This window comes from Entelurus aequoreus, linkage group LG10 (assembly GCF_033978785.1).
Source record: "Entelurus aequoreus isolate RoL-2023_Sb linkage group LG10, RoL_Eaeq_v1.1, whole genome shotgun sequence".
NCBI classification, from domain to species: Eukaryota; Metazoa; Chordata; class Actinopteri; order Syngnathiformes; family Syngnathidae; genus Entelurus; species Entelurus aequoreus.
This window is the reverse complement of record NC_084740.1, coordinates 39,271,973-39,291,929: the sequence shown is the minus strand read 5'-3', so window position 1 is coordinate 39,291,929 and position 19,957 is coordinate 39,271,973. Positions and strand designations below refer to the sequence as shown.

General features: G+C 41.6%; 1 protein-coding gene across 1 annotated transcript in view; it reads left to right on the top strand.

The window, feature by feature from the left end:
* Positions 1-19,957, top strand: part of col4a4 (collagen, type IV, alpha 4) — a 62,019-nt gene that overhangs the window by 39,914 nt on the left and 2,148 nt on the right. Inside the window, exons 9-45 of the mRNA XM_062060832.1 lie at positions 1,584-1,619; positions 1,689-1,751; positions 1,906-1,941; positions 2,061-2,102; positions 11,829-11,909; positions 11,984-12,028; positions 12,103-12,165; positions 12,287-12,331; positions 12,811-12,864; positions 13,014-13,074; positions 13,143-13,247; positions 13,379-13,534; positions 13,603-13,692; positions 13,919-14,079; positions 14,356-14,433; positions 14,556-14,657; positions 14,786-14,969; positions 15,060-15,128; positions 15,204-15,311; positions 15,373-15,441; positions 15,670-15,819; positions 15,916-16,077; positions 16,175-16,342; positions 16,638-16,781; positions 16,888-16,995; positions 17,177-17,355; positions 17,459-17,522; positions 17,597-17,671; positions 17,762-17,869; positions 17,939-18,046; positions 18,186-18,257; positions 18,322-18,450; positions 18,647-18,754; positions 18,819-18,974; positions 19,108-19,356; positions 19,423-19,539; positions 19,667-19,855. Coding sequence (XP_061916816.1) covers positions 1,584-1,619; positions 1,689-1,751; positions 1,906-1,941; positions 2,061-2,102; positions 11,829-11,909; positions 11,984-12,028; positions 12,103-12,165; positions 12,287-12,331; positions 12,811-12,864; positions 13,014-13,074; positions 13,143-13,247; positions 13,379-13,534; positions 13,603-13,692; positions 13,919-14,079; positions 14,356-14,433; positions 14,556-14,657; positions 14,786-14,969; positions 15,060-15,128; positions 15,204-15,311; positions 15,373-15,441; positions 15,670-15,819; positions 15,916-16,077; positions 16,175-16,342; positions 16,638-16,781; positions 16,888-16,995; positions 17,177-17,355; positions 17,459-17,522; positions 17,597-17,671; positions 17,762-17,869; positions 17,939-18,046; positions 18,186-18,257; positions 18,322-18,450; positions 18,647-18,754; positions 18,819-18,974; positions 19,108-19,356; positions 19,423-19,539; positions 19,667-19,855 — 3,934 coding nt within the window. The remainder of the gene's footprint in view (positions 1-1,583; positions 1,620-1,688; positions 1,752-1,905; positions 1,942-2,060; positions 2,103-11,828; positions 11,910-11,983; positions 12,029-12,102; positions 12,166-12,286; positions 12,332-12,810; positions 12,865-13,013; positions 13,075-13,142; positions 13,248-13,378; positions 13,535-13,602; positions 13,693-13,918; positions 14,080-14,355; positions 14,434-14,555; positions 14,658-14,785; positions 14,970-15,059; positions 15,129-15,203; positions 15,312-15,372; positions 15,442-15,669; positions 15,820-15,915; positions 16,078-16,174; positions 16,343-16,637; positions 16,782-16,887; positions 16,996-17,176; positions 17,356-17,458; positions 17,523-17,596; positions 17,672-17,761; positions 17,870-17,938; positions 18,047-18,185; positions 18,258-18,321; positions 18,451-18,646; positions 18,755-18,818; positions 18,975-19,107; positions 19,357-19,422; positions 19,540-19,666; positions 19,856-19,957) is intronic.

The window sequence follows — 19,957 nt, the reverse complement described above, 5'->3', positions numbered from 1 at the left end:
GCTCGCCATTTCCACTTGAATAAGCCGACTACAAGGGGTACAGCATGTTACTGTAAATGAAAAAGCAGTACCTCGGTTTTTTACTGTAAAATTCTGGAAAAAAAAAAAAACATGGTTTCATTTTCCATTTACATAATATATTGTAAAAACGGCAAACGCAGATTTTATTTTCAAGAAAACCTGGCAGAATTTTACTTTAAAAATACAAAACTGTGGCACTCTTTTTCCATTTACATTAAAATACTGTAAAAAAAAAAAACAGTTACATTTTACAGTAAAATTCTGGCAACTCAGCTGCCGTTTTTTTTTACCGTGAAAAAACAGTTGTGCTGTTTAAATAAATTAAAAACATTGTAAATGTTTTCTATCTACAACTTTTTAGTGCAGTGGTACCCCTTCAGAAAACACTCGGTTCTCCAAGTACCACCATAATGACCGACATTAACATACAGTAGCTTAGTAAGGCCTAAGTAGTCATTAAAAACCCAGCATAGATTTTATTTAACAAGTATATTTTATATTTTGGCCACTGTAACATTACACACAGTTTGAACAGTAACACTGTGTTGGAATATTTAATTAAGTGATTCTTGATTCTGGAGTACCACTGTTTTTTGACTGTTTGTTAAAAATAAAAATAAAAATTTCATAGGCAATTACGTAATATTATTGTATTGGAGGTGAACCATATGTATTGGGAATAGAGATGTCCGATAATATTGGCAGGCCGATCGGCCGATAAATGCTTTAAAATGTAATATCGGAAATTATCGGTATCGGTTTCAAAAAGTAAAATTAATGACTTTTTAAAACGCCGCTATACGGAGCGGTACATTACCAGTCAGCAGCCCCTCCTCTCTCCCGCACACAACACAGGAGTTGACGATGACCTCATCAAACCGCCGCGAGTGGAGCATAACAACAACAAGAGTGTGTTGTTGCCGGTGCTGTAGCCGTGGCTAACAAGCCAGCGAGCTCGGTGACTGACTAACGACACCATGTCTATGTTTTGGGATTATTTTAAAGTGTGTCTGACGGATAAAAAACTGGCAATTTGCAATGACTGCAAAAAGTTGGTTATGCGAAGAGGAACCAAGACGTCTTCCTTTAATACGAGCAATTTGATCTCCCACCTCTTCAAGAATCCTAAGGCGATACACGATGAATACAAGCGGAAGATGGATGAAAAGCAAACACCGAAAAAAAGTAGCACCACACAGTTATCGCTTAAAGACTTCGCCGAGAAAAAACAAAAATACAACAAAAACCATTACATTTTTTTTCCATTACTTGGGTTGAAGTTGTTCTCTTATTTTGGAAAACCTTGTTACATTGTTTAATGCATCCAGCGGGGCATCACAACAAAATTAGGCATAATAATGTGTTAATTCCACGACTGTACATATCGGTATCGGTTGATATCGGAACCGGTAATTAAGAGTTGGACAAAAAAGCCATTATCGGACATCTCTAATCGGGACACCCTATTAAGAACATTCTGACTTGTTAATTGGTCATTAAAACAAGTTTTTGGACACGCCCCGACTGACCCCTTGGCCTGTAACCATCTTTGTGTCTGACAGGGTGACGTTGGCACAGGCGGACTTACCGGTCTACAGGTGAGACGACACCGCCGACTTCCTGCCGCTGGCAACTTCCTGTCGCTCTGACATAATTTCTCTCTGCAGGGTAACCCAGGTCCCCCGGGTCCGCGCGGATTTACGGGTACAACCGGTCCTGACGGAGTAAATGTGAGAACACGATAAACTCTTTGACCAATCGATGTTGTCATTGAGCAATGACGTTGGAGTGTGTGTGTGTGTGTGTGTGTGTGTGTGTGTGTGTGTGTGTGTGTGTGTGTGTGTGTGTGTGTGTGTGTGTGTGTGTGTGTGTGTGTGTGTGCAGGGTCTCCCCGGCCTGTCAGGTCCCAGAGGTCTGCCTGTAAGTATCCGATCTAAGAGACATTTTTGTAATCGTGGCTGAATGAGCGCACCTCAATCAAACGCGAATCGGGCGAAGAAGAGAAGCGTCGAAGTAACAGACGTGCTTGTGCGTTTCAGGGTGAACGAGGTCGATCGGTGACGGGCCAGAAAGGAGACGAGGTACAAACCTTTTTTTTTTTTTTTGCATCTGTGACAGCGGGAAGGTAGAAAAGTTACCGACGAATATTAGTCCTGGCTGACCTTTACATACTTCACCCAGAAGGCCAAGTGTCTCCAACCTGAAGACGTTCAACCACAAAGGATGGTCCACAGCAGTGTTTCCTAACCTAGAGGGCCAGCTGTGGTCCGTATGGTTGTAATACACTTGTCCACCACTTGTGGCAGTAATGACAATATCAAACAAACAGAAGAAGTCTGGAGCTGAAGTCATGGAGAAGTTCCTAAAGTAGCAGTAGAGTGACAAGTTGACTTTATGTACTTAATTGTGTTTCATTGTGTCCATTAAAGCAGTGTTTTTCAACCACTGTGCCGCGGCATACTGGTGTGCCGTGGGAGATTATGTAATTTCACCTACAAACCCCGTTTCCATATGAGTTGGGAAATTGTGTTAGATGTAAATATAAACGGAATACAATGATTTGCAAATCCTTTTCAACCCATATTCAGTTGAATATGCTACAAAGACAACATATTTGATGTTCAAACTGATAAACATTTTGCAAATAATCATTAACTTTAGAATTTGATGCCAGCAACACGTGACAAAGAAGTTGGGAAAGGTGGCAATAAATACTGATAAAGTTGAGTAATGCTCATCAAACACTTATTTGGAACATCCCACAGGTGAACAGGCAAATTGGGAACAGGTGGGTGCCATGATTGGGTATAAAAGTAGATTCCATGAAATGCTCAGTCATTCACAAACAAGGATGGGGCGAGGGTCACCACTTTGTCAACAAATGCGTGAGCAAATTGTTGAACAGTTTAAGAAAAACCTTTCTCAACCAGCTATTGCAAGGAATTTAGGGATTTCATCATCTACGCTCCGTAATATCATCAAAGGGTTCAGAGAATCTGGAGAAATCACTGCACGTAAGCAGCTAAGCCCGTGACCTTCCATCCCTCAGGCTGTACTGCATCAACAAGGGACATCAGTGTGTAAAGGATATCACCACATGGGCTCAGGAACACCTCAGAAACCCACTGTCAGTAACTACAGCTGGTCGCTACATCTGTAAGTGCAAGTTAAAACTCTCCTATGCAAGGAAAAAAACGTTTAACAACAACACCCAGAAACGCCCCATCCTTGTTTGTGAATGACTGAGCATTTCATGGAATCTACTTTTATACCCAATCATGGCACCCACCTGTTCCCAATTTGCCTGTTCACCTGTGGGATGTTCCAAATAAGTGTTTGATGAGCATTCCTCAACTTTATCAGTATTTATTTCCACCTTTCCCAACTTCTTTGTCACGTGTTGCTGGCATCAAATTCTAAAGTTAATGATTATTTGCACACAAAAAAATGTTTATCAGTTTGAACATCAAATATCTTGTCTTTGTAGCATATTCAACTGAATATGGGTTGAAAATGATTTGCAAATCATTGTATTCCGTTTATATTTACATCTAACAATTTCCCAACTCATATGGAAACGGAGTTTGTAAATACACAGAGGACATAGGAAATTAAATGAGCTCAAATATACCCACAAGTGAGGCATAATGATGCAATATGTACATAAAACCAGCCTAAATAGCATGTTAGCATCGATTAGCTTGCAGTCATGCAGTGACCAAATATGCTTCATAAACACTCCACACAAGTCAATAACATCAACAAAGCTCACCGTTGGGCATTCACCCACAGTATATAACGTTTGGTGGACAAAATGAGACAAAGAAGGAGAGGCACAAAATACGTATTTCTCTGGCATGCTGAAGAAAGTTATAAATGTAAACAAACTACGGTGAGTTCAAGGACGGCCAAAATTAGGACAAAACGGCGCTCGCCAAATACTCTCATCAGAGAATCATGTTTAATATAAACAGTGGGATTTCTAACAATTAGGGAGGATTTTGTCATGTTGTCCTCCTACAGAAAATTTTTCTCCCCATCTTTTTCTATTTTCATACATTTTTGAAAAAGCTCCAGGGAGCCAGTAGGGCAGCGCTAAAGCTTACTTGCCAACCCTTCCGTTTTTAGCGGGAGACTCCCGGTATTCAGCGCCTCTCCCGATAACCTCCCGGCAGAAATTTTCTCCCGACAAACTCTCGGTATTCAGCTGGAGCTGGAGGCCACGCCCCCCCAGTTCAATGCGGACCTGAGTGGGGACAGCGGCGACAGTCTGTTTTCACGTCCGCTTTCCCACAACTTTTACAGCGTGCCTGCCCAATCATGTTATAACTGTAAAATGATCGAGGGAGAGTTCTTGGTTTCTTATGTGGGTTTATTGTTAGGCAGTTTCATTAACGTCCTCCCAGCGCGGTAACAACACACAACAACAGCAGTCACGTTTAGTCTACCGTAAAGCAGTTCGTCTGCCGTCAACAGCAATGTTGTGACACTCTTAAACAGGACAATACTGCCATCTACTGGATAGCCTCCTCACTGAAATTCAAGTATTTATTTTATTTATATGTATAATAAAATAAATATATATATATATATATATATATATATATATAGCTAGAATTCACTGAAAGTCAAGTATTTCATATATATATATATATATATATATATATATATATATATATATATATATATATATATATATATATATATATATATATATATATATATATATGAAATACTTGAGTTGGTGAATTCTAGCTGTAAATATACTGTCCTCTTAACCACGCCCTTAACCACGCCCCCAACCACCTCCCGATATCGGAGGTCTCAAGGTTGGCAAGTATGCGCTAAAGAGCCGCAGGTTGCAGACCGCTGAACTAGAGTGACCACAATGCAATGAAATATAGGCACAAGCCTGCAACAGGGCTGTTAAATATACATCACTTAGCTGTGTGTACACAGTTTACATAAATGCACAGAATTTGAACATCCCAGCCCTAAGTAACGTAATGATTAATAGAATATAAATAGCATCACAACAATAATTCTAAATTGTAAATTGGGGCTAACAAACATGTCCAATGCTACAAACAGTAGGCTGACTATATTGTGAAATCCCAAAAAGAGGACACATATATGCGTGCCAAGGCCGGGACTAGGTGAAAATTTGCCAATGATACTCAAACTTGCTTTATAAATAATATATTTATTTAAATAAATAATTTTTTCTCCTCTGTTGACAGCAGTGTTGGCGCTAGGAATTTTCAAAATGGGGTCCCAGGGACCCATCAAGTCATAAAAATTGGGTCCCACAGTAAATTTTTGGGGCCCCACTTTTTTGTAAGCGTTTTGATAAAAAAATTATAAATGTATGCATTATCCTGTTATATCTCACATTCTATATTGTGTTTTGGAAAAAGGTTGTCATAAACGTTACTTAATTCATTAAAACAAATAATACAAAAGAAAACAAATGTGTATACATATGTAAATGTATTCAGTTATAAACATTCATTCACTTCTTTCCTTCATGGATCTGAACTTTACCACTGCTGGTAGTTTTTTGAATGTTTTTATTTAATAAGTTGTAGGTGTATTTATTTCAGTATAAAAGTGTAAAAAGTGTTTTGCTTGGGTCATGAAATGATGATAATGGTGTGCCAGGGCATACATACATTTTATATTTAACGCTTAAATCCCTGGAGTCTACATCAACTTCAGATGTATTCCTCATTTCAAAATGTTTTAGTTTTTTTTATGTTGTTTTTTTTGTTTCTTTGTTTTTTGCCCTTTTTTGTCAAACAAAACTATGTTTTTAATGGCAAACACACAAAATATGCAAAATCTACCACCAAAAATATTTTTCAAAGTGGAATATTTGATGTGAAGTAATCGGAACCTTTGGTAGGTCAATAATTCATAATAACATTGATTTTGATTCAATATTATGTTTTGCGCAATGACAGTTTGAAAGAAAGAAAAAACAGCTTTGTTTTATTAGTCAACATTGCAACTTTTTCTAAATTACATTTCACCTTTAAGCTTTTTTATTTCACTTTTGTTATGTTTTTATTTATTTTAAAAGTATTTTTAGAATGTGCCGTGGGCCTTTAAAACATTAGCTGTGGGCCGCAAATGGCCTCCGGGGCACACTTTTGACACCCCTGCTATAGATAATACAAAATTAAATCTGATAAATCTATCGATACAAATCAGAGCCTGGCGACGCATGCGCGTTTATCATAACTCTCTCGCTCTCTCTGTCTCTGCCCCTCCCTCACCAATGCTGCTGAGCGCACAATTTGTTTTGTTTTCAACCCCTTCTTAACTCTGGACATACATTGAAAATACACGCAACCCTAACTCAAAATGTCGGACATTTGAGGCATTTAAGAGACCCCGCCCGGACAGCTCTGCAAAAGAGGACATGTCCGGGGAAACAGGGTATGATATTCAGCTAGCAGTAGCTTGTGAACCTGATGCCAAACAGCCATTAGACGACAATAAAACTGACTAAATGAGTTGCAATACAGTTTGAAGCACACAACAAGTGATATCAAAGTGTATATAAAGTAACTCACTTTTGTATTGACGCACACTGCCAATTAAACAATTGACATCAAAGTTCACCGTAACTTTCCAAAGCTTGCTGATGTAATGATGCGTTCAATTCCCCCTCCAGTGTCGTAAAAGTGAACTACACTCAAGCATTGATTGATTGATTGATTGAAACTTTTATTAGTAGATTGCACAGTTCAGTACATATTCCGTACAATTGACCACTAAATGGTAAAACCCGAATAAGTTTTTAAACTTGTTTAAGTCGGGGTCCACGTAAATCAATTCATGGTACAAATATATACTATCATCATAATACAGTTATCACACAAGTTAATCATCAGAGTATATACATTGAATTATTTACATTATTTACAATCCGGGGGGGGGGGGGAATGAGGAGGGTTTGGTTGATATCAGCACTTCAGTCATCAACAATTGCATCATCAGAGAAATGGACATTGAAACAGTGCAGGTCTGACTTGGTAGGATATGTACAGCGAGTAGTGGACATAGTGAGTTCAGATAGCATAAGAACAAGTATATACATTAGAAATACATTTGATTATTTACAATCCGGGGAGGTGGGATGTGGAAGGGAGGGTGTTAGTCAAGGGTTGAAGTTGCCTGGAGGTGTTCTTTTAGTGCAGTTTTGAAGGAGGATAGAGATGCCCTTTCTTTTACACCTGTGCATTCCATATTGATGTGGCATAGAAGGAGAATGAGTTTAGACCTTTGTTAGATCGGAATCTGGGTTTAATGTGGCTAGTGGAGCTCCCCCTGGTGTTGTGGTTATGGCGGTCATTTACGTTAAGGAAGTAGTTTGACATGTACTTCGGTATCAGGGAGGTGTAGCAGATTTTATAGACTAGGCTCAGTGCAAGTTGTTTTACTCTGTCCTCCACCCTGAGCCAGCCCACTTTGGAGAAGTGGGTTGGAGTGAGGTGTGATCTGGGGTGAAGGTCTAAAAGTAACCTGACTAGCTTGTTTTGGGATGTTTGAGTCTAGATTTGAGGGTTTTGGAGGTGCTAGGGTACCAGGAGGTGCATGCGTAATCGAAAAAGGGTTGAACGAAAGTTCCCGCTAGAATCTTCAAGATGCTTTTGTTGACCAGAGACGAGATTCTGTAGAGAAATATCGTTCGTTGGTTTACCTTTCTGATTACCTTGGTAAGAGATGTGGTGTATATCATTCACAATCCTTATGCAAGACAAGAACACATATGCTTGGCTTTTTTTTATGCATTTGAAATCGTAAATAAATAGCTAACAATTGAGTCAACAGTTCGAGGGTCCTGTGTTGTACTCTCTAAAAACATCCAGAAACCGCCAAAAAATTCCGTTTACATGTCGTGACCTGAAAATTAACCAAATATGAGTGATATTGTTATTATAAGCGCCAACACAGACGGACTATTTTAGCAGCACACTGATAGCAGTGAGCTAATGCTAGCTTACGCTGCTATTGTTGACACACGGAGCAGACTTCTGCTTGGTCTCAAACTTGCTGAAAGTAAATTCTAGATTATAATTCAGGCATTTCTCACCTGCTAATAGACAAATGTGGCCATGGACCGACAGGCTGGTCCACTTTCACATCCCTTGAGATGGTGAAAAAGCAGCAACATTTTTTTAACCCTTTGTGAGGATCGCGATGATTCTTCATCTAAATCAGGGGTGGGCAATTAATTTTTACCGGGGGCCGCATGAGCAACCCGAGCACTGCTGGAGGGCCACATCGACAATATTTCAATTAAATTTTGCTCAATATTATTTTTGATATATACCGTAAGATAAATAATAATAATAATAATAATTAATAATAATAGTAATACTTCAACATAGTGTGTGTAACAGCATTCCATGACTAATATAAATAAATTAACATTAATAATAAATGACAGTAAAATAAGCACACGTATGACTGAGGAGTCATAGTGTAACTTTGTGTGGTGTTTGAGTTGTCCAACTTTTTGTGTGGCCATAAACGCACCAGTGGTTTAGTGGTATGCGTGTTGGTGACAGATGACAAGTTGGTTTTGGCCTGGTTTGTACGGCAGAAAATGACTAGTTTTTCCAGATAGAAGTGTTTTACTCATGTTTTTGGTGTGGTTATGTCCAAATATAAACAGTTTTGCTCAATAAAGTGATCAATATAATTCCTGTCCTCGAAGCATCTCGATAGACGTTACAATAATTGAACGGTATTCAATTGAACGGTGTTGACGAACACCGTTAGGGCCGCTGGTTGTCACTGTCACTCAAAGTTGCATTGCAAAATTACACAGAATAAATGTGTTTATTTTGTTTAGAATTTAGATGGGATTTGATTTGGTGCGCTGCATATATTTGCTGTGCGCAGCGGACGCTTGAGCAGTGCGCAATTGCGCAGGCGCGCACCTTAGAGGGAACGTTGCTTGGCAGTCCATGTCTTGTTGGAAACACGGCATTCGTCATCAACTTTTCTCTTTTTAGCGTCTCGGGTGTAAACCGTGCATCACTTGTCGCTGCATGTGCACCTTCACTCGCAGGTTACACACGGACACACGCCCATAAATAATACTTTTCAAAATAAAAGCAGCACAGTTGTATTGCGCGCACGACATAGATGTTTTTTCAACTTTATTTTGTCATTTGTGATTGCAGCTGTTCACATTCACTCACAATCACGCACACGCATACGTCCACACGGAAGTAATACAAATAACGATTTTCAAAACAAAAGCAGCACCGTTGTATTGCACACTCGACATAGATACTTTTTTAAATTTATTTTGTAATTTATAATTGGCCTCACGCGGGCCGGACAGGGACGCACAAAGGGCCGGATGCGGCCCGCGGGCCGCAGAATGCCCAGGTCTGATCTAAATGAAATTATGTGAAAATATTATGGAAATATTACAGTAAATGTTTGTTTTATTTTGGTTTGTTATGGTTAGTTTTTATGTTTAGCACTTAGCAATGCTGCTAATGCTATAGTGTCACAGTAAAGCTACATCCGTTTAGCACTTGGCTTCTAAAACGTATTACTCATCCTCTTTGTGTTCGGGCTCAAAAATATAAGGTTCTGGAATTATGTGAAAATATTATGGAAATATTACAGTAAATGTTTGTTTTATTTTGGTTTGTTATGGTTAGTTTTTATGTTTAGCACTTAGCAATGCTGCTAATGCTATAGTGTCACAGTAAAGCTACATCCGTTTAGCACTTGGCTTCTAAAACGTATTACTCATCCTCTTTGTGTTCGGGATCAAAAATATAAGGTTCTGGAATTATGTGAAAATATTATGGAAATATTAAAGTAAATGTTCGTTTTATTTTGTTTTGTTATGGTTAGTTTTTATGTTTAGCACTTAGCAATGCTGCTAATGCTATAGTGTCACAATAAAGCTATTTTCGTTTAGCACTTGGCTTCTAAAACTTATTACTCATCCTCTTTGTGTTTGGGCTCAAAAATATAAGGTTCTGGATCATAATTTTTCCCTAAGTAATTGTCTGCTTGATTAGCATTGTTGTTGATGGGGAAGGGATCTGTGGATCCTTCTCTACGTCGCAGATAACATGAGTGGCTTCCTCATTAACTCTCAAAATGGCTCTGGAATCTCTGAGATTGATACTATTTTGATCATATCTATTTATTCGCAAACTTTGGAAGTCTTTTGGTGTCAAATTATACATTGATAATTTGATAATCGCTTCAATATAGAGGCAACTTCTTTTTCCACTCTACTGCTACTTTAAGCACAAACATTTTGACTAGTGTTGAAGCTGTATTTTCATTTGCACTTCAATTAAAGTTTAAAAAAACGTAATTAATTTTTGCTCTTAAACTTAAACAGTTTGGTTAAAAAAAGACTATATATTATTATTATTAATTTAGTTAGAACATTTTTATTTTAGCACTGTGTAAATGTATGTAAATGCATTTTTTCATCAGTTTTTCTTCTTCAATACATTTGGTTGATATTTATTTTTCTAATCAGCCTGACCTAAGTCTTGATAATAATATTTGTGATTAATAGGGTTTCATATCATTAGACGTCATTATTATACTGTTAAATGTTCTATGTAGGTTAGATATAATTATTGAATATGGTTAAAATCAAGAGTAAGATAACGCTTTTTTTTATTGAAAGCTTAAGTCTATGAATGAATATCAGGTCTATCTGTCAATATGGAGTTTTTTTTAATTTTTTTTATGTTTTATGCCCTTTTGGTCGAAACCCTGTTTTTATGTCAAAAACTTAAACTATGCAATATTTTCCCGCCAACATTTTTTAAAGTGGAATATTTGATGTGAAGTAATTGGAGTTTTACATAGGTCAATAATTCATAAGAACATAGATTTTCATTCATTATTTTTTCTCGAGTAATGACAGTTTATAAAGAAAAAGTCCCACAAACATTCTTGGGGATTTAAAAGAAACCCACTCATAAAAGTGTTAAAAATAAGACATACATTTTTTTTCTTTTAACTTTTAACACTTAAGTCTCTTGATCAGGGGTGTCCATTCGTGGAGCAAAGCCCGAGTTTTGTTTGTTCAGGTTGTCGGACAAAAATACAACAGCAAAAATGTAAGAAAAAAAAGACCAAAAATATGCAAGGTAATGAGAAAAAAGGCTGAAAATTATATAGAAAATTTGAAAGTCTAAGTATGTGGGAGACATTTTGATATTTTATTTTACATAAAAAAATTTGCTACAAACAGTCAATGTACATTAACACTTATTGTCAGCTTTGTGTTATAAGTGACAGATTGTATAATTATTAGTTATTAGCATTATAATGTCAGCTTTTTCTCTTTACATTATGCCTTGTTGGTCTTACTTTTTTACTGACAATATGTTGGTGCCAACAAAACTTGAGCTTTGTTCTGCAAATGGCCCCTTTTGCACACCCCTGAGATAATTAATGATAGTACACTTTGCCACCTATAACATAGTTTTCTCTTTAAACATATTTAATGTGTCTATGTGTAATATGTCTATTTACAGCATTTTTTTTTATTTTTACAAAATATAAAAATGGCCCCCAGATACTTTGACTTTTCATTATGCGGCCCTTCCTCAATATCAACTTCAGATCAACCCGTCCATTATAAGGTTTTATAATATTTTGATGGGTTTTTTTTTGTTTGTTTTGTGCTCTTTATGTCAAAGAAAACCACACAAAATATTCTGAACTGGAACTGAAATCCAGTTAGACGACGAACTGCCGCTGTTACCTACGGTAAAGATGTTTGTGGTCCACAGGGAGAACAGGGCTTCCAAGGGCCCCCGGGGCCATTTGAATATGTTGACCCCCCAGAGGACTTGTACATCAAAGGAGAGCAGGTGAATCTGCTTCAGCCAATCACATCGCAGTAACGGTCTTCTCATTCGGTTCTCAACTAATGTTGGTTCTCTAGGGTCAAGCTGGGCCTAAAGGGGTGTGTGGACTTCCAGGCCTGCCCGTAAGTTCAGTTCAGGGTTCTACTGCACGACTCTGCTGAGGTTCGGCTCATTCAAAGCTCATTTGGGGTTTCAGGGTTTGGATGCTCTGCCTGGCATCAAGGGAGAGACAGGGATTGTGGGATTTCCTGGACCCAGAGTAAGTCTTCTTTCTTTGTCCGATCTTTTGCTCTCAAAGCATCAAAGAAAAAGTCATCCTTTTTTGGTTCGTGTTCGTTTCGGAAATCAAGTACATAAAGTGGGGGGTTTGTGGTTTTCAGGGGTTGGCTGGGCGGCCTGGTCTACCTGGCGACAAAGGAGTGAAGGTGAGTGTCTTAGCATAAATATTGATACTGACACATTGATTAGCTCCGAACGACATGTTTGCTACACTGGGAGGAACAAAGGTTTCACTTTGTGTTCTTCCAAAAACAACATGAATCATCTAAGGCGGGGATGTCCAAACTACGGCCCGTGGGCATCTTTCATCTTCAAGAGTTCAATAAGCAATTTGGCCGGGCGCAGTGTTTTCATATAATATACAAATATGCCCTTTTGTCACCATCTGGTGGCCAAGGAAAATAACTCAAGTCAGTGGCCGTTAATTGTACATCAACGTTAATTTGTGCAGAGCATACACTTGTATGACCCACTCCAAACAACCTTCCCTAGTCATGGTGCAGGGGGGAAATAAAAACATATGAGTATTTAAAACATTCTTCTGCTGATAGGTGTGGTACCTTATTCACTGAAGTGCTGAAGTGCAGGACTCGTGCCACCAATGACGTGTGTAACTGTGTTACAGGGGACCGTGGGAAGTCCAGGTCTTCCAGGACTGATCGGACGAGAAGGCCCAAAGGTTGGTTTTGTTATCCGGACTTTGTTGTTACTGGTTGGTTGCCGTAGGCCTGGACACATAATTGATGTGATAGAGACTTGCAGCACAAAAAAAACAAACTCATCAGTATGATCAGAAGGCCTGTCTCTGACCAGCTGGTGTGTTCTCAGGGCATGACGGGAAGTCCCGGTTTCAAAGGTCTCCCCCGGGATGATGTTATGACCCATTTAGGTAAATATCGACACTGTGTTGAGCTCGCATTTTCCCATGCAACATTTTGGCAGCTGCTTGTTTTTAAGGTGATGCTGGAGATCCGGGAACTCCAGGACCGACGGGTCCTCCAGGAGATCGTGGCTTAATGGGAACTCACGGAGCCCGAGGGCTCCCTGGAAGAGCCATACCTGGTCAGAGCAAAGCTATGCTACATCCTGTCCTGTGTTATTTAAGGTTCTAAAGTCTCGTGTGTGGCCATCGGGGGGGTGTCTTGCAGAGTCTCCTTTCGAGACTTACTGAACTAAGTTTGTGTTGGCACCAGGACTGCCAGGTGTGGTGGGAACGAGGGGGAGTCCAGGTGCCCGTGGTGACAAAGGAGATCTCGGTCAGATTTCCACATTTCAACCAGTACCTGGGGAACCTGGAACACCTGGAATCCCAGGACCCAGAGGACCAAAAGGACTGCCTGGAAGGCCAGGTATACCCTTGTGAATCGAACGCTTTTTAATGTTTATTGTCATGCTAACTTTTCTATTTTCTCTGTAGGCTATTACTGTCTTCCCGGAGCCCCAGGAGTGTCTGGAGAACCTGGTGAACAAGGAGTGCCAGGGTCCTCAGGGTTCCAAGGATTCAAAGGTCAGTATTTTGACTCAAATAAAAAGAAAAATTCATTATGATTGATACGCACTAGGGGACTAATGGAACACGCTTCTGCAGGGGTTACATTTCCAGACATCGCAGAAATCTGTAAATGTGTGGAGAGTGAATGTTGACGTATGAGTAGGCGGGGAACGACTGTACTTTGTAATCAGATAACAGTTGAATCTAGTGTCAGATCTAACTTTAATGTGCTTATATTCAGGTCGTCAAGGGGAATGTTCCTGTGGTCCTCCAATTGTAGTGAGGAGTACCCCGGGTTTAGCAGGTGAACCTGGATTGTTAGGGTATCAAGGACCTCCTGGATTTCAGGGGCCCGGAGGGGAGAAAGGCTTACCAGGAGACAATGGAAGGAATGGACAACAGGTAAGAAACCACATTGGCCATTAGGGTCAAGGTTCCAAAGTTTCAAGGAACTAGTGGTGGACTTTCCACAGGAAAGTACCCGGGGAATTTCCATACTGGTCTGTGTAGGTCTTTGGTGTAACTGAGAGCTTTATTTAGTACAAAAAAAGATTACATTGCACTTGTGACTGTGTCATTTATCTAATAATTCTATAGAAATTGATTATAGAACCATAACCATATTAAACTATTTTAGAGATGCTGTGGTGATTGATTGAATGATTGATTGGGTTGCAGGGTTTGGGTGGCTTACCAGGTGTCAAAGGGTTCAAAGGTCAGAAAGGAGACTTCACCGTGGTGGATATTAAAGGCAAGGTCACCCATGTTGACTTAACGCAATTCTACATCAACCACCCCATCAGTGCGACCTTGGAAAACAAAGCCCGTATAGACCTAGATGAAGTCAGTGTTTAACCACACATTTGTCTCCAGGCGAGAAGGGGGAAAGAGGTAAGCCGGGTCTTGCAGGAAGACAAGGTTTCTCAGGAAGAAGAGGTCAGGATGGGCTACCAGGACTTCCCGGATACTCTGGACCAAAGGTGAGTTGGCCACTCACAGCTCTAATTCACTATGAGAAAATCTTGTTCAACCGCCTGTAGACCAGTCATGAAATCCGTCCTCTCCAATAGACACTTGTGACTTTTGCTTATGTGACATTTGTTTTCAGGGAGAAAGTTACCTCAGTTTTCCTGGGGAACAAGGTTTTCCAGGTCCCTCTGGTCCCAAAGGACTAACAGGACCGACCGGCCCCCAAGGATCAGGTTTGGTTGGAGCAATAGGAAAGCAGGGAAACCCGGGTGCTCTTGGACCGCCAGGTTTCCCCGGCACCCCTGGCCGGAAAGGTGTTCCAGGTAAAGGTCAATATGGTGAAAATATTTATCAAAGTCATAAACTTTATAAACAAGCAAAGTAAAATTGACTGATGACACACCTGTCCATAGGTGAAACTCTACCTTGTGTACCTAGAAACCCTGGAACACCAGGAGAGAAGGGAGAGACCGGAGATAGAGGTAAACACAATCAATGATCGTCCACTATCTAGTTCTTGTTCAACTCTGTGTTTGACTTCCTGTCCATCTGTCCAGGCCTCAGAGGCCTTCCTGGTCTTCCCGGATTCAATGGAATCACTGGACCTGATGGACCTAAAGGAGTAAAAGGACAGTCTGGACTTCCTGGACCACCTGGACGACTGGGTACTGGTGCATATTTATCTTGTTTAACAATAATAACTGACATCTTTTCTTCCTGCTTTAGGACCACCAGGTTTTGTTGGAGATACTGGAGACGACGGTCTTGAAGGATTCAGTTATGCTGGAGAGCCAGGTACTGTTTTAGCAGTCACCTGTGATTTCAGGCAGAAAGAAAATAGTAACAAAGTCATTGTGACGTGGTCCTTTGTGTAAAAGAGCTACAGAGCAGGTGCAATGTACTTCTACAAGAAGTGGGTAGATTTAACCACCAATTACTTTTCAGCCTTAATGACAGCCAGGGGATGCATAGAATTTCATGCTGAAGTTCTTCTGTTTTTCTATGTTTTTCTGTGTGAATCAGGTACTCCAGGCGTACCAGGCACTCCTGGACTGAGAGGACCAGCTGGGGACTCTTATGTGGGGCCCTCAGGACCTATTGGCTTCCCAGGGGTACCAGGCTCTCCGGGACCTAAAGGAGTCCCAGGCCAACCTGGCAAACAGGGTATCCCAGGTGAGTTACTGAATGTGAAATGTAAAACTGCTGGATCTCTTGTTCTGACTGATGAGAGACAATCCACCCATCAAAATGTATTTCTCATTTGTCCAGGTGTCACAGGACTGCCTGGAGGTCCAGGGCCAAAGGGCCAGAGAGGACAGGACGGTGCACCAGGGAACGTTGGTCCCCAAGGTCCTATCACTAATTTGTGCGATACTGGAAAGCCTGGCTCTGCAGGCCCTCCTGGGTCACAAGGATTCTTTGGACCCTCAGGTAGAATGTCATATGAGAGTGACAACATTAACCAAATTTTGTGATGTCAGGGACAGCTCCTCTAAAACATGAATTTCTCCCCAATGGTTCTGCTCAGGTTGTTCGGGGGAGAAAGGTGACATGGGAGAGCCAGGTTCTCCTGGTTATGGCCTCCCTGGCCCTGTGGGTAAACCAGGTTCTCCAGGTTTTCCTGGATACCCAGGACCTCAGGGACCCCTTGGCTCCAGTGGGGACTCTGGATATCCAGGGTGGGATGGCCAAAAAGGTGAGTAATTTTCCATCATTCTCACCTTTTTTCATTAAGTAGTTTTCCATCACTGAATTAAAACCAGTTCGCACACATAAATGAAAAGAGATCAAGCCAGAGTTAGGGGTCAGTGTCTTGCTCAAGGGCACCAAAGCAGCACTCCTGAAGCAGACTTGCATGTCTGCAACAATCACAATCACAACCTTCAACTCAAGGTCCCAAAGTCGAGTCCTTATGGATGGAACTACTGCTGCCACTGTGTTTTGAAATTCTTGAACCAGCATGTGGCGTTATCAGCCTGTCTGTCAATCAGGTTTGATGGGACCACCTGGTAGGAGCGGTGTCCAAGGGGCGCTGGGATTAGTAGGGGTCCCTGGATGTCTTGGGAGGAAAGGAGAGAGAGGACTTAATGGTAAAGATGGAGCACCAGGATGTGAAGGCCCCAAAGGAGAGAAGGGTAAAACACAGTTTCCAACGTTGCTGTTACTACTATTAGTAACAACTGTAAACCAAATTACATCAGTCACCATCTTGGAATCATCATCTTAGTTGTGTCCTTGCAGGCTTTAGAGGGGCCGCCGGACCTCCTGGGGTGACTATGGTTGTCCCCATCAAAGGTGTAAGAGGAAAACAAGGCCTCCCCGGTGTCAGTGGCTTCCCTGGTCCAAGAGGTAAGACTGTGAACATGAGACAATTAATATAAACATTGTCTAATAAAAGTCCTGTCCCTCAGCCACAGTAAATCATTCAGTTGTAGTTGAAAATATTTCTGATAACTTGATTCCAACTAAGTGGTTGAGGTGAATGTTTTGTGAGGCTTCCCTGTTGGACTATTATTTGTTTGCTTACCAGGAAACAAGGGGGCACTAGGTCCTGTTGGAAAGCCTGGGTATCCAGGCATTGATATGCCCCCGGGCATCGTCGGGCCCCCGGGTCCTCCTGGACGTTTTGGCAAACCAGGGTATTCTGGAGCTCCTGGGCCTCCTGGACTTCCTGGCTTCATTGGCTTCCCTGGCGAAACAGGAGACCCAGTAAGATGAGATATGTTTAGAAAGGCCATGTTCATAAATATCCAAGTCCGAATAATGCTTATTAGGTATAAATGTTTATCAATACTGAGATTGATCTTGTCAGGGTGACCCAGGATCCCCTGGGAGGTCTGGTGAAGCTGGTCGTCAAGGACGTACTGGACCCAAAGGTGCATCTGTCCCCTGCCATGACAGCAAATTAAGCTGTCCCTGACTTTTTTGGCATTCTGCATTTGTGCATCAGGTGATCAAGGAGAGTCTGTTAGTGGTTATGGTTTGCCTGGGGACAAGGGAGCTCCTGGAGATTTTGGATATCCAGGTGACATTTTGATTCTATGAATCCTATTGAACACATTGAATCATAGAACAATCACTAAATCAGCTCAATATTTAAATTTTCTTTCAATAGGTGCGCTTGGACTTCAAGGCAATCCTGGAGCATTGGGTTTTCCTGGCAGTTTAGGCCAGAGAGGTTGCAAAGGCGATCCGGGACAGCCTGGGGAGCAGGGACCACTAGGTAAGGACTCCTATCTGTAATGGTCCTGACAAACTGAAATTAGAGATCATCTAAGTATGTGTCCATTAGGTGTGATTGGACCGCCAGGTCCAAGAGGTCGTGCGGGTGTTCCGGGTCTTCCTGGAAATGCAGGTGCTGATGGCCCCCCGGGACCCAAGGGCTTCTCAGGACTCCAAGGTCAAAATCCCTAATGTGGTTTTAGTTTTTTTGATGGTTGTGTGGCGCTACTGGTGCAAATGAGAACACTCGCCATGATCTTGACCTGAACACTGCACATGTTAGTACTCGTTCATATTATTACTAATTGTTAAAACAGGCCCTCCTGGACCACTAGGACTTCATGGGCTGGATGGACTGAAGGGAGTAAAAGGAGATATTGGTAGTAGAGGTATGGCCAGTGGTTTTTCATTCTTCATTCATTTGTCAACTCTTATAAGTGTCTGTCTCTTCAGGTCTCAGTGTTCCAGGGTCTCCTGGTTCTCTAGGATTTCCAGGAGATAAAGGCCCTCCTGGTCCTCCTGGTCCACAAGGTTCATCACAACCTGGGCCTCCAGGACCCAAAGGCACTGAAGGATCTAAAGGTGTGTGAGCTGTTTGTTTGTTTGTTTTTTGCTGAAGGCTACAAACCTGTGACCACGTCTGGAAGAATGACCCTATAATAATATTGTGTCTTCATGGAAATAACAGGTTTTAAAAACACATGAGGGAGTGGTCAGCAAGATCAATGGAGCATACTGTATTTACATTAAAAAAATACATGGCTCTTTATTTCTCTAGGGCCACAAGGACCAGTTGGCCTCTTAGGCGAACCTGGACCTGACTGTATAATTCCTCTCCCAGGAGTCCCTGGAGAGCCTGGTGACCCTGGACCAGATGGAGTGCCAGGTTAGCCAGAATTAAATAAAATAAAATGTGAATGAGACCTAAAGTATCTTCGAATGCCTTTCAGGTTATCCTGGTGACACAGGGGAGTCAGGCCCTAACCCTCCGACACCTGGGGATGATGGAGACAATGGAATCCCAGGATACCCAGGCACAAAGGGAATGAAAGGATTACCAGGGCCCAAAGGATTACCTGGCACAGGTGGAATTGCAGGGCTCAAAGGTGAGTCAACGAATCCCGATTCGTCAACAGTTATTGGCTCAGGTTAACTTTAGTCCTTTTGTATAAACTGCTTTTTACAGAGACAACAATGCACTTCTGATAGTTTTCTGATTTTTAAAATATATGTGATTAGGTGTACGAGGTTCTCCGGGTCTGATGGGGCTACCTGGAAACAGAGGCCCTGGGGGTTCTCCAGGATCTACTGGACCTCCTGGATCTCTGGGCTGTTCTGGGATGATGGGCCCAAAAGGGGAGATGGGCAGAGTTTTTCCTTGCCCCAATTACCCTTCCCCCCCAGAGGGCCCTCCAGGACCTCCAGGGCTACCCGGTCGACCAGGAAGGGCTGGTTTGCAGGGAGACGTTGGTCTTCAGGGACTCAAAGGTACGAAACCCAGGATTAAACAAAGACATTTATGTCAGGACATCTGTTTAGTTTGATGTTCTGCAGGTAAAAAGGGGGACATTGGGTGTCTGGGACCACAAGGGCCTGAAGGGCCACCAGGTCCTGAAGGAGAGCCAGGTCTACAAGGCCTGCAGGGGGAGAGTGGATTGGTGGGAGCCAAGGGTGAGACACAAAGTTTAAATCCTCACAATTCTGACTCATTTGACACTTTGCAAACGTGAGAGTCATTAAGACTTTTGCTGAGGAAGAGTCTTCTGACTGTTGTGCTGATGTCACTTCCTGTGGTCAGGTGATCCTGGTTTTACTGGTGACCGTGGATCTCCTGGACCATCCAGATCACTAAACGCAGGCTTCCTGATGGTCATGCACAGCCAGTCCAAAACAATTCCTTCCTGTCCACTGGAGATGAGGGTTCTGTGGGTCGGATACAGTCTGCTATACCTGGAAGGCCAGGAGAAGGCGCACACTCAAGACCTCGGTACTCGCAAACATGACGCTCCTCCTTCTTCTTTCATCTTGTCTGACTCCATCTTGCTTATTTCCTGGAGTCAGATCGGCGGTGGCCAATCATCCCCAACTA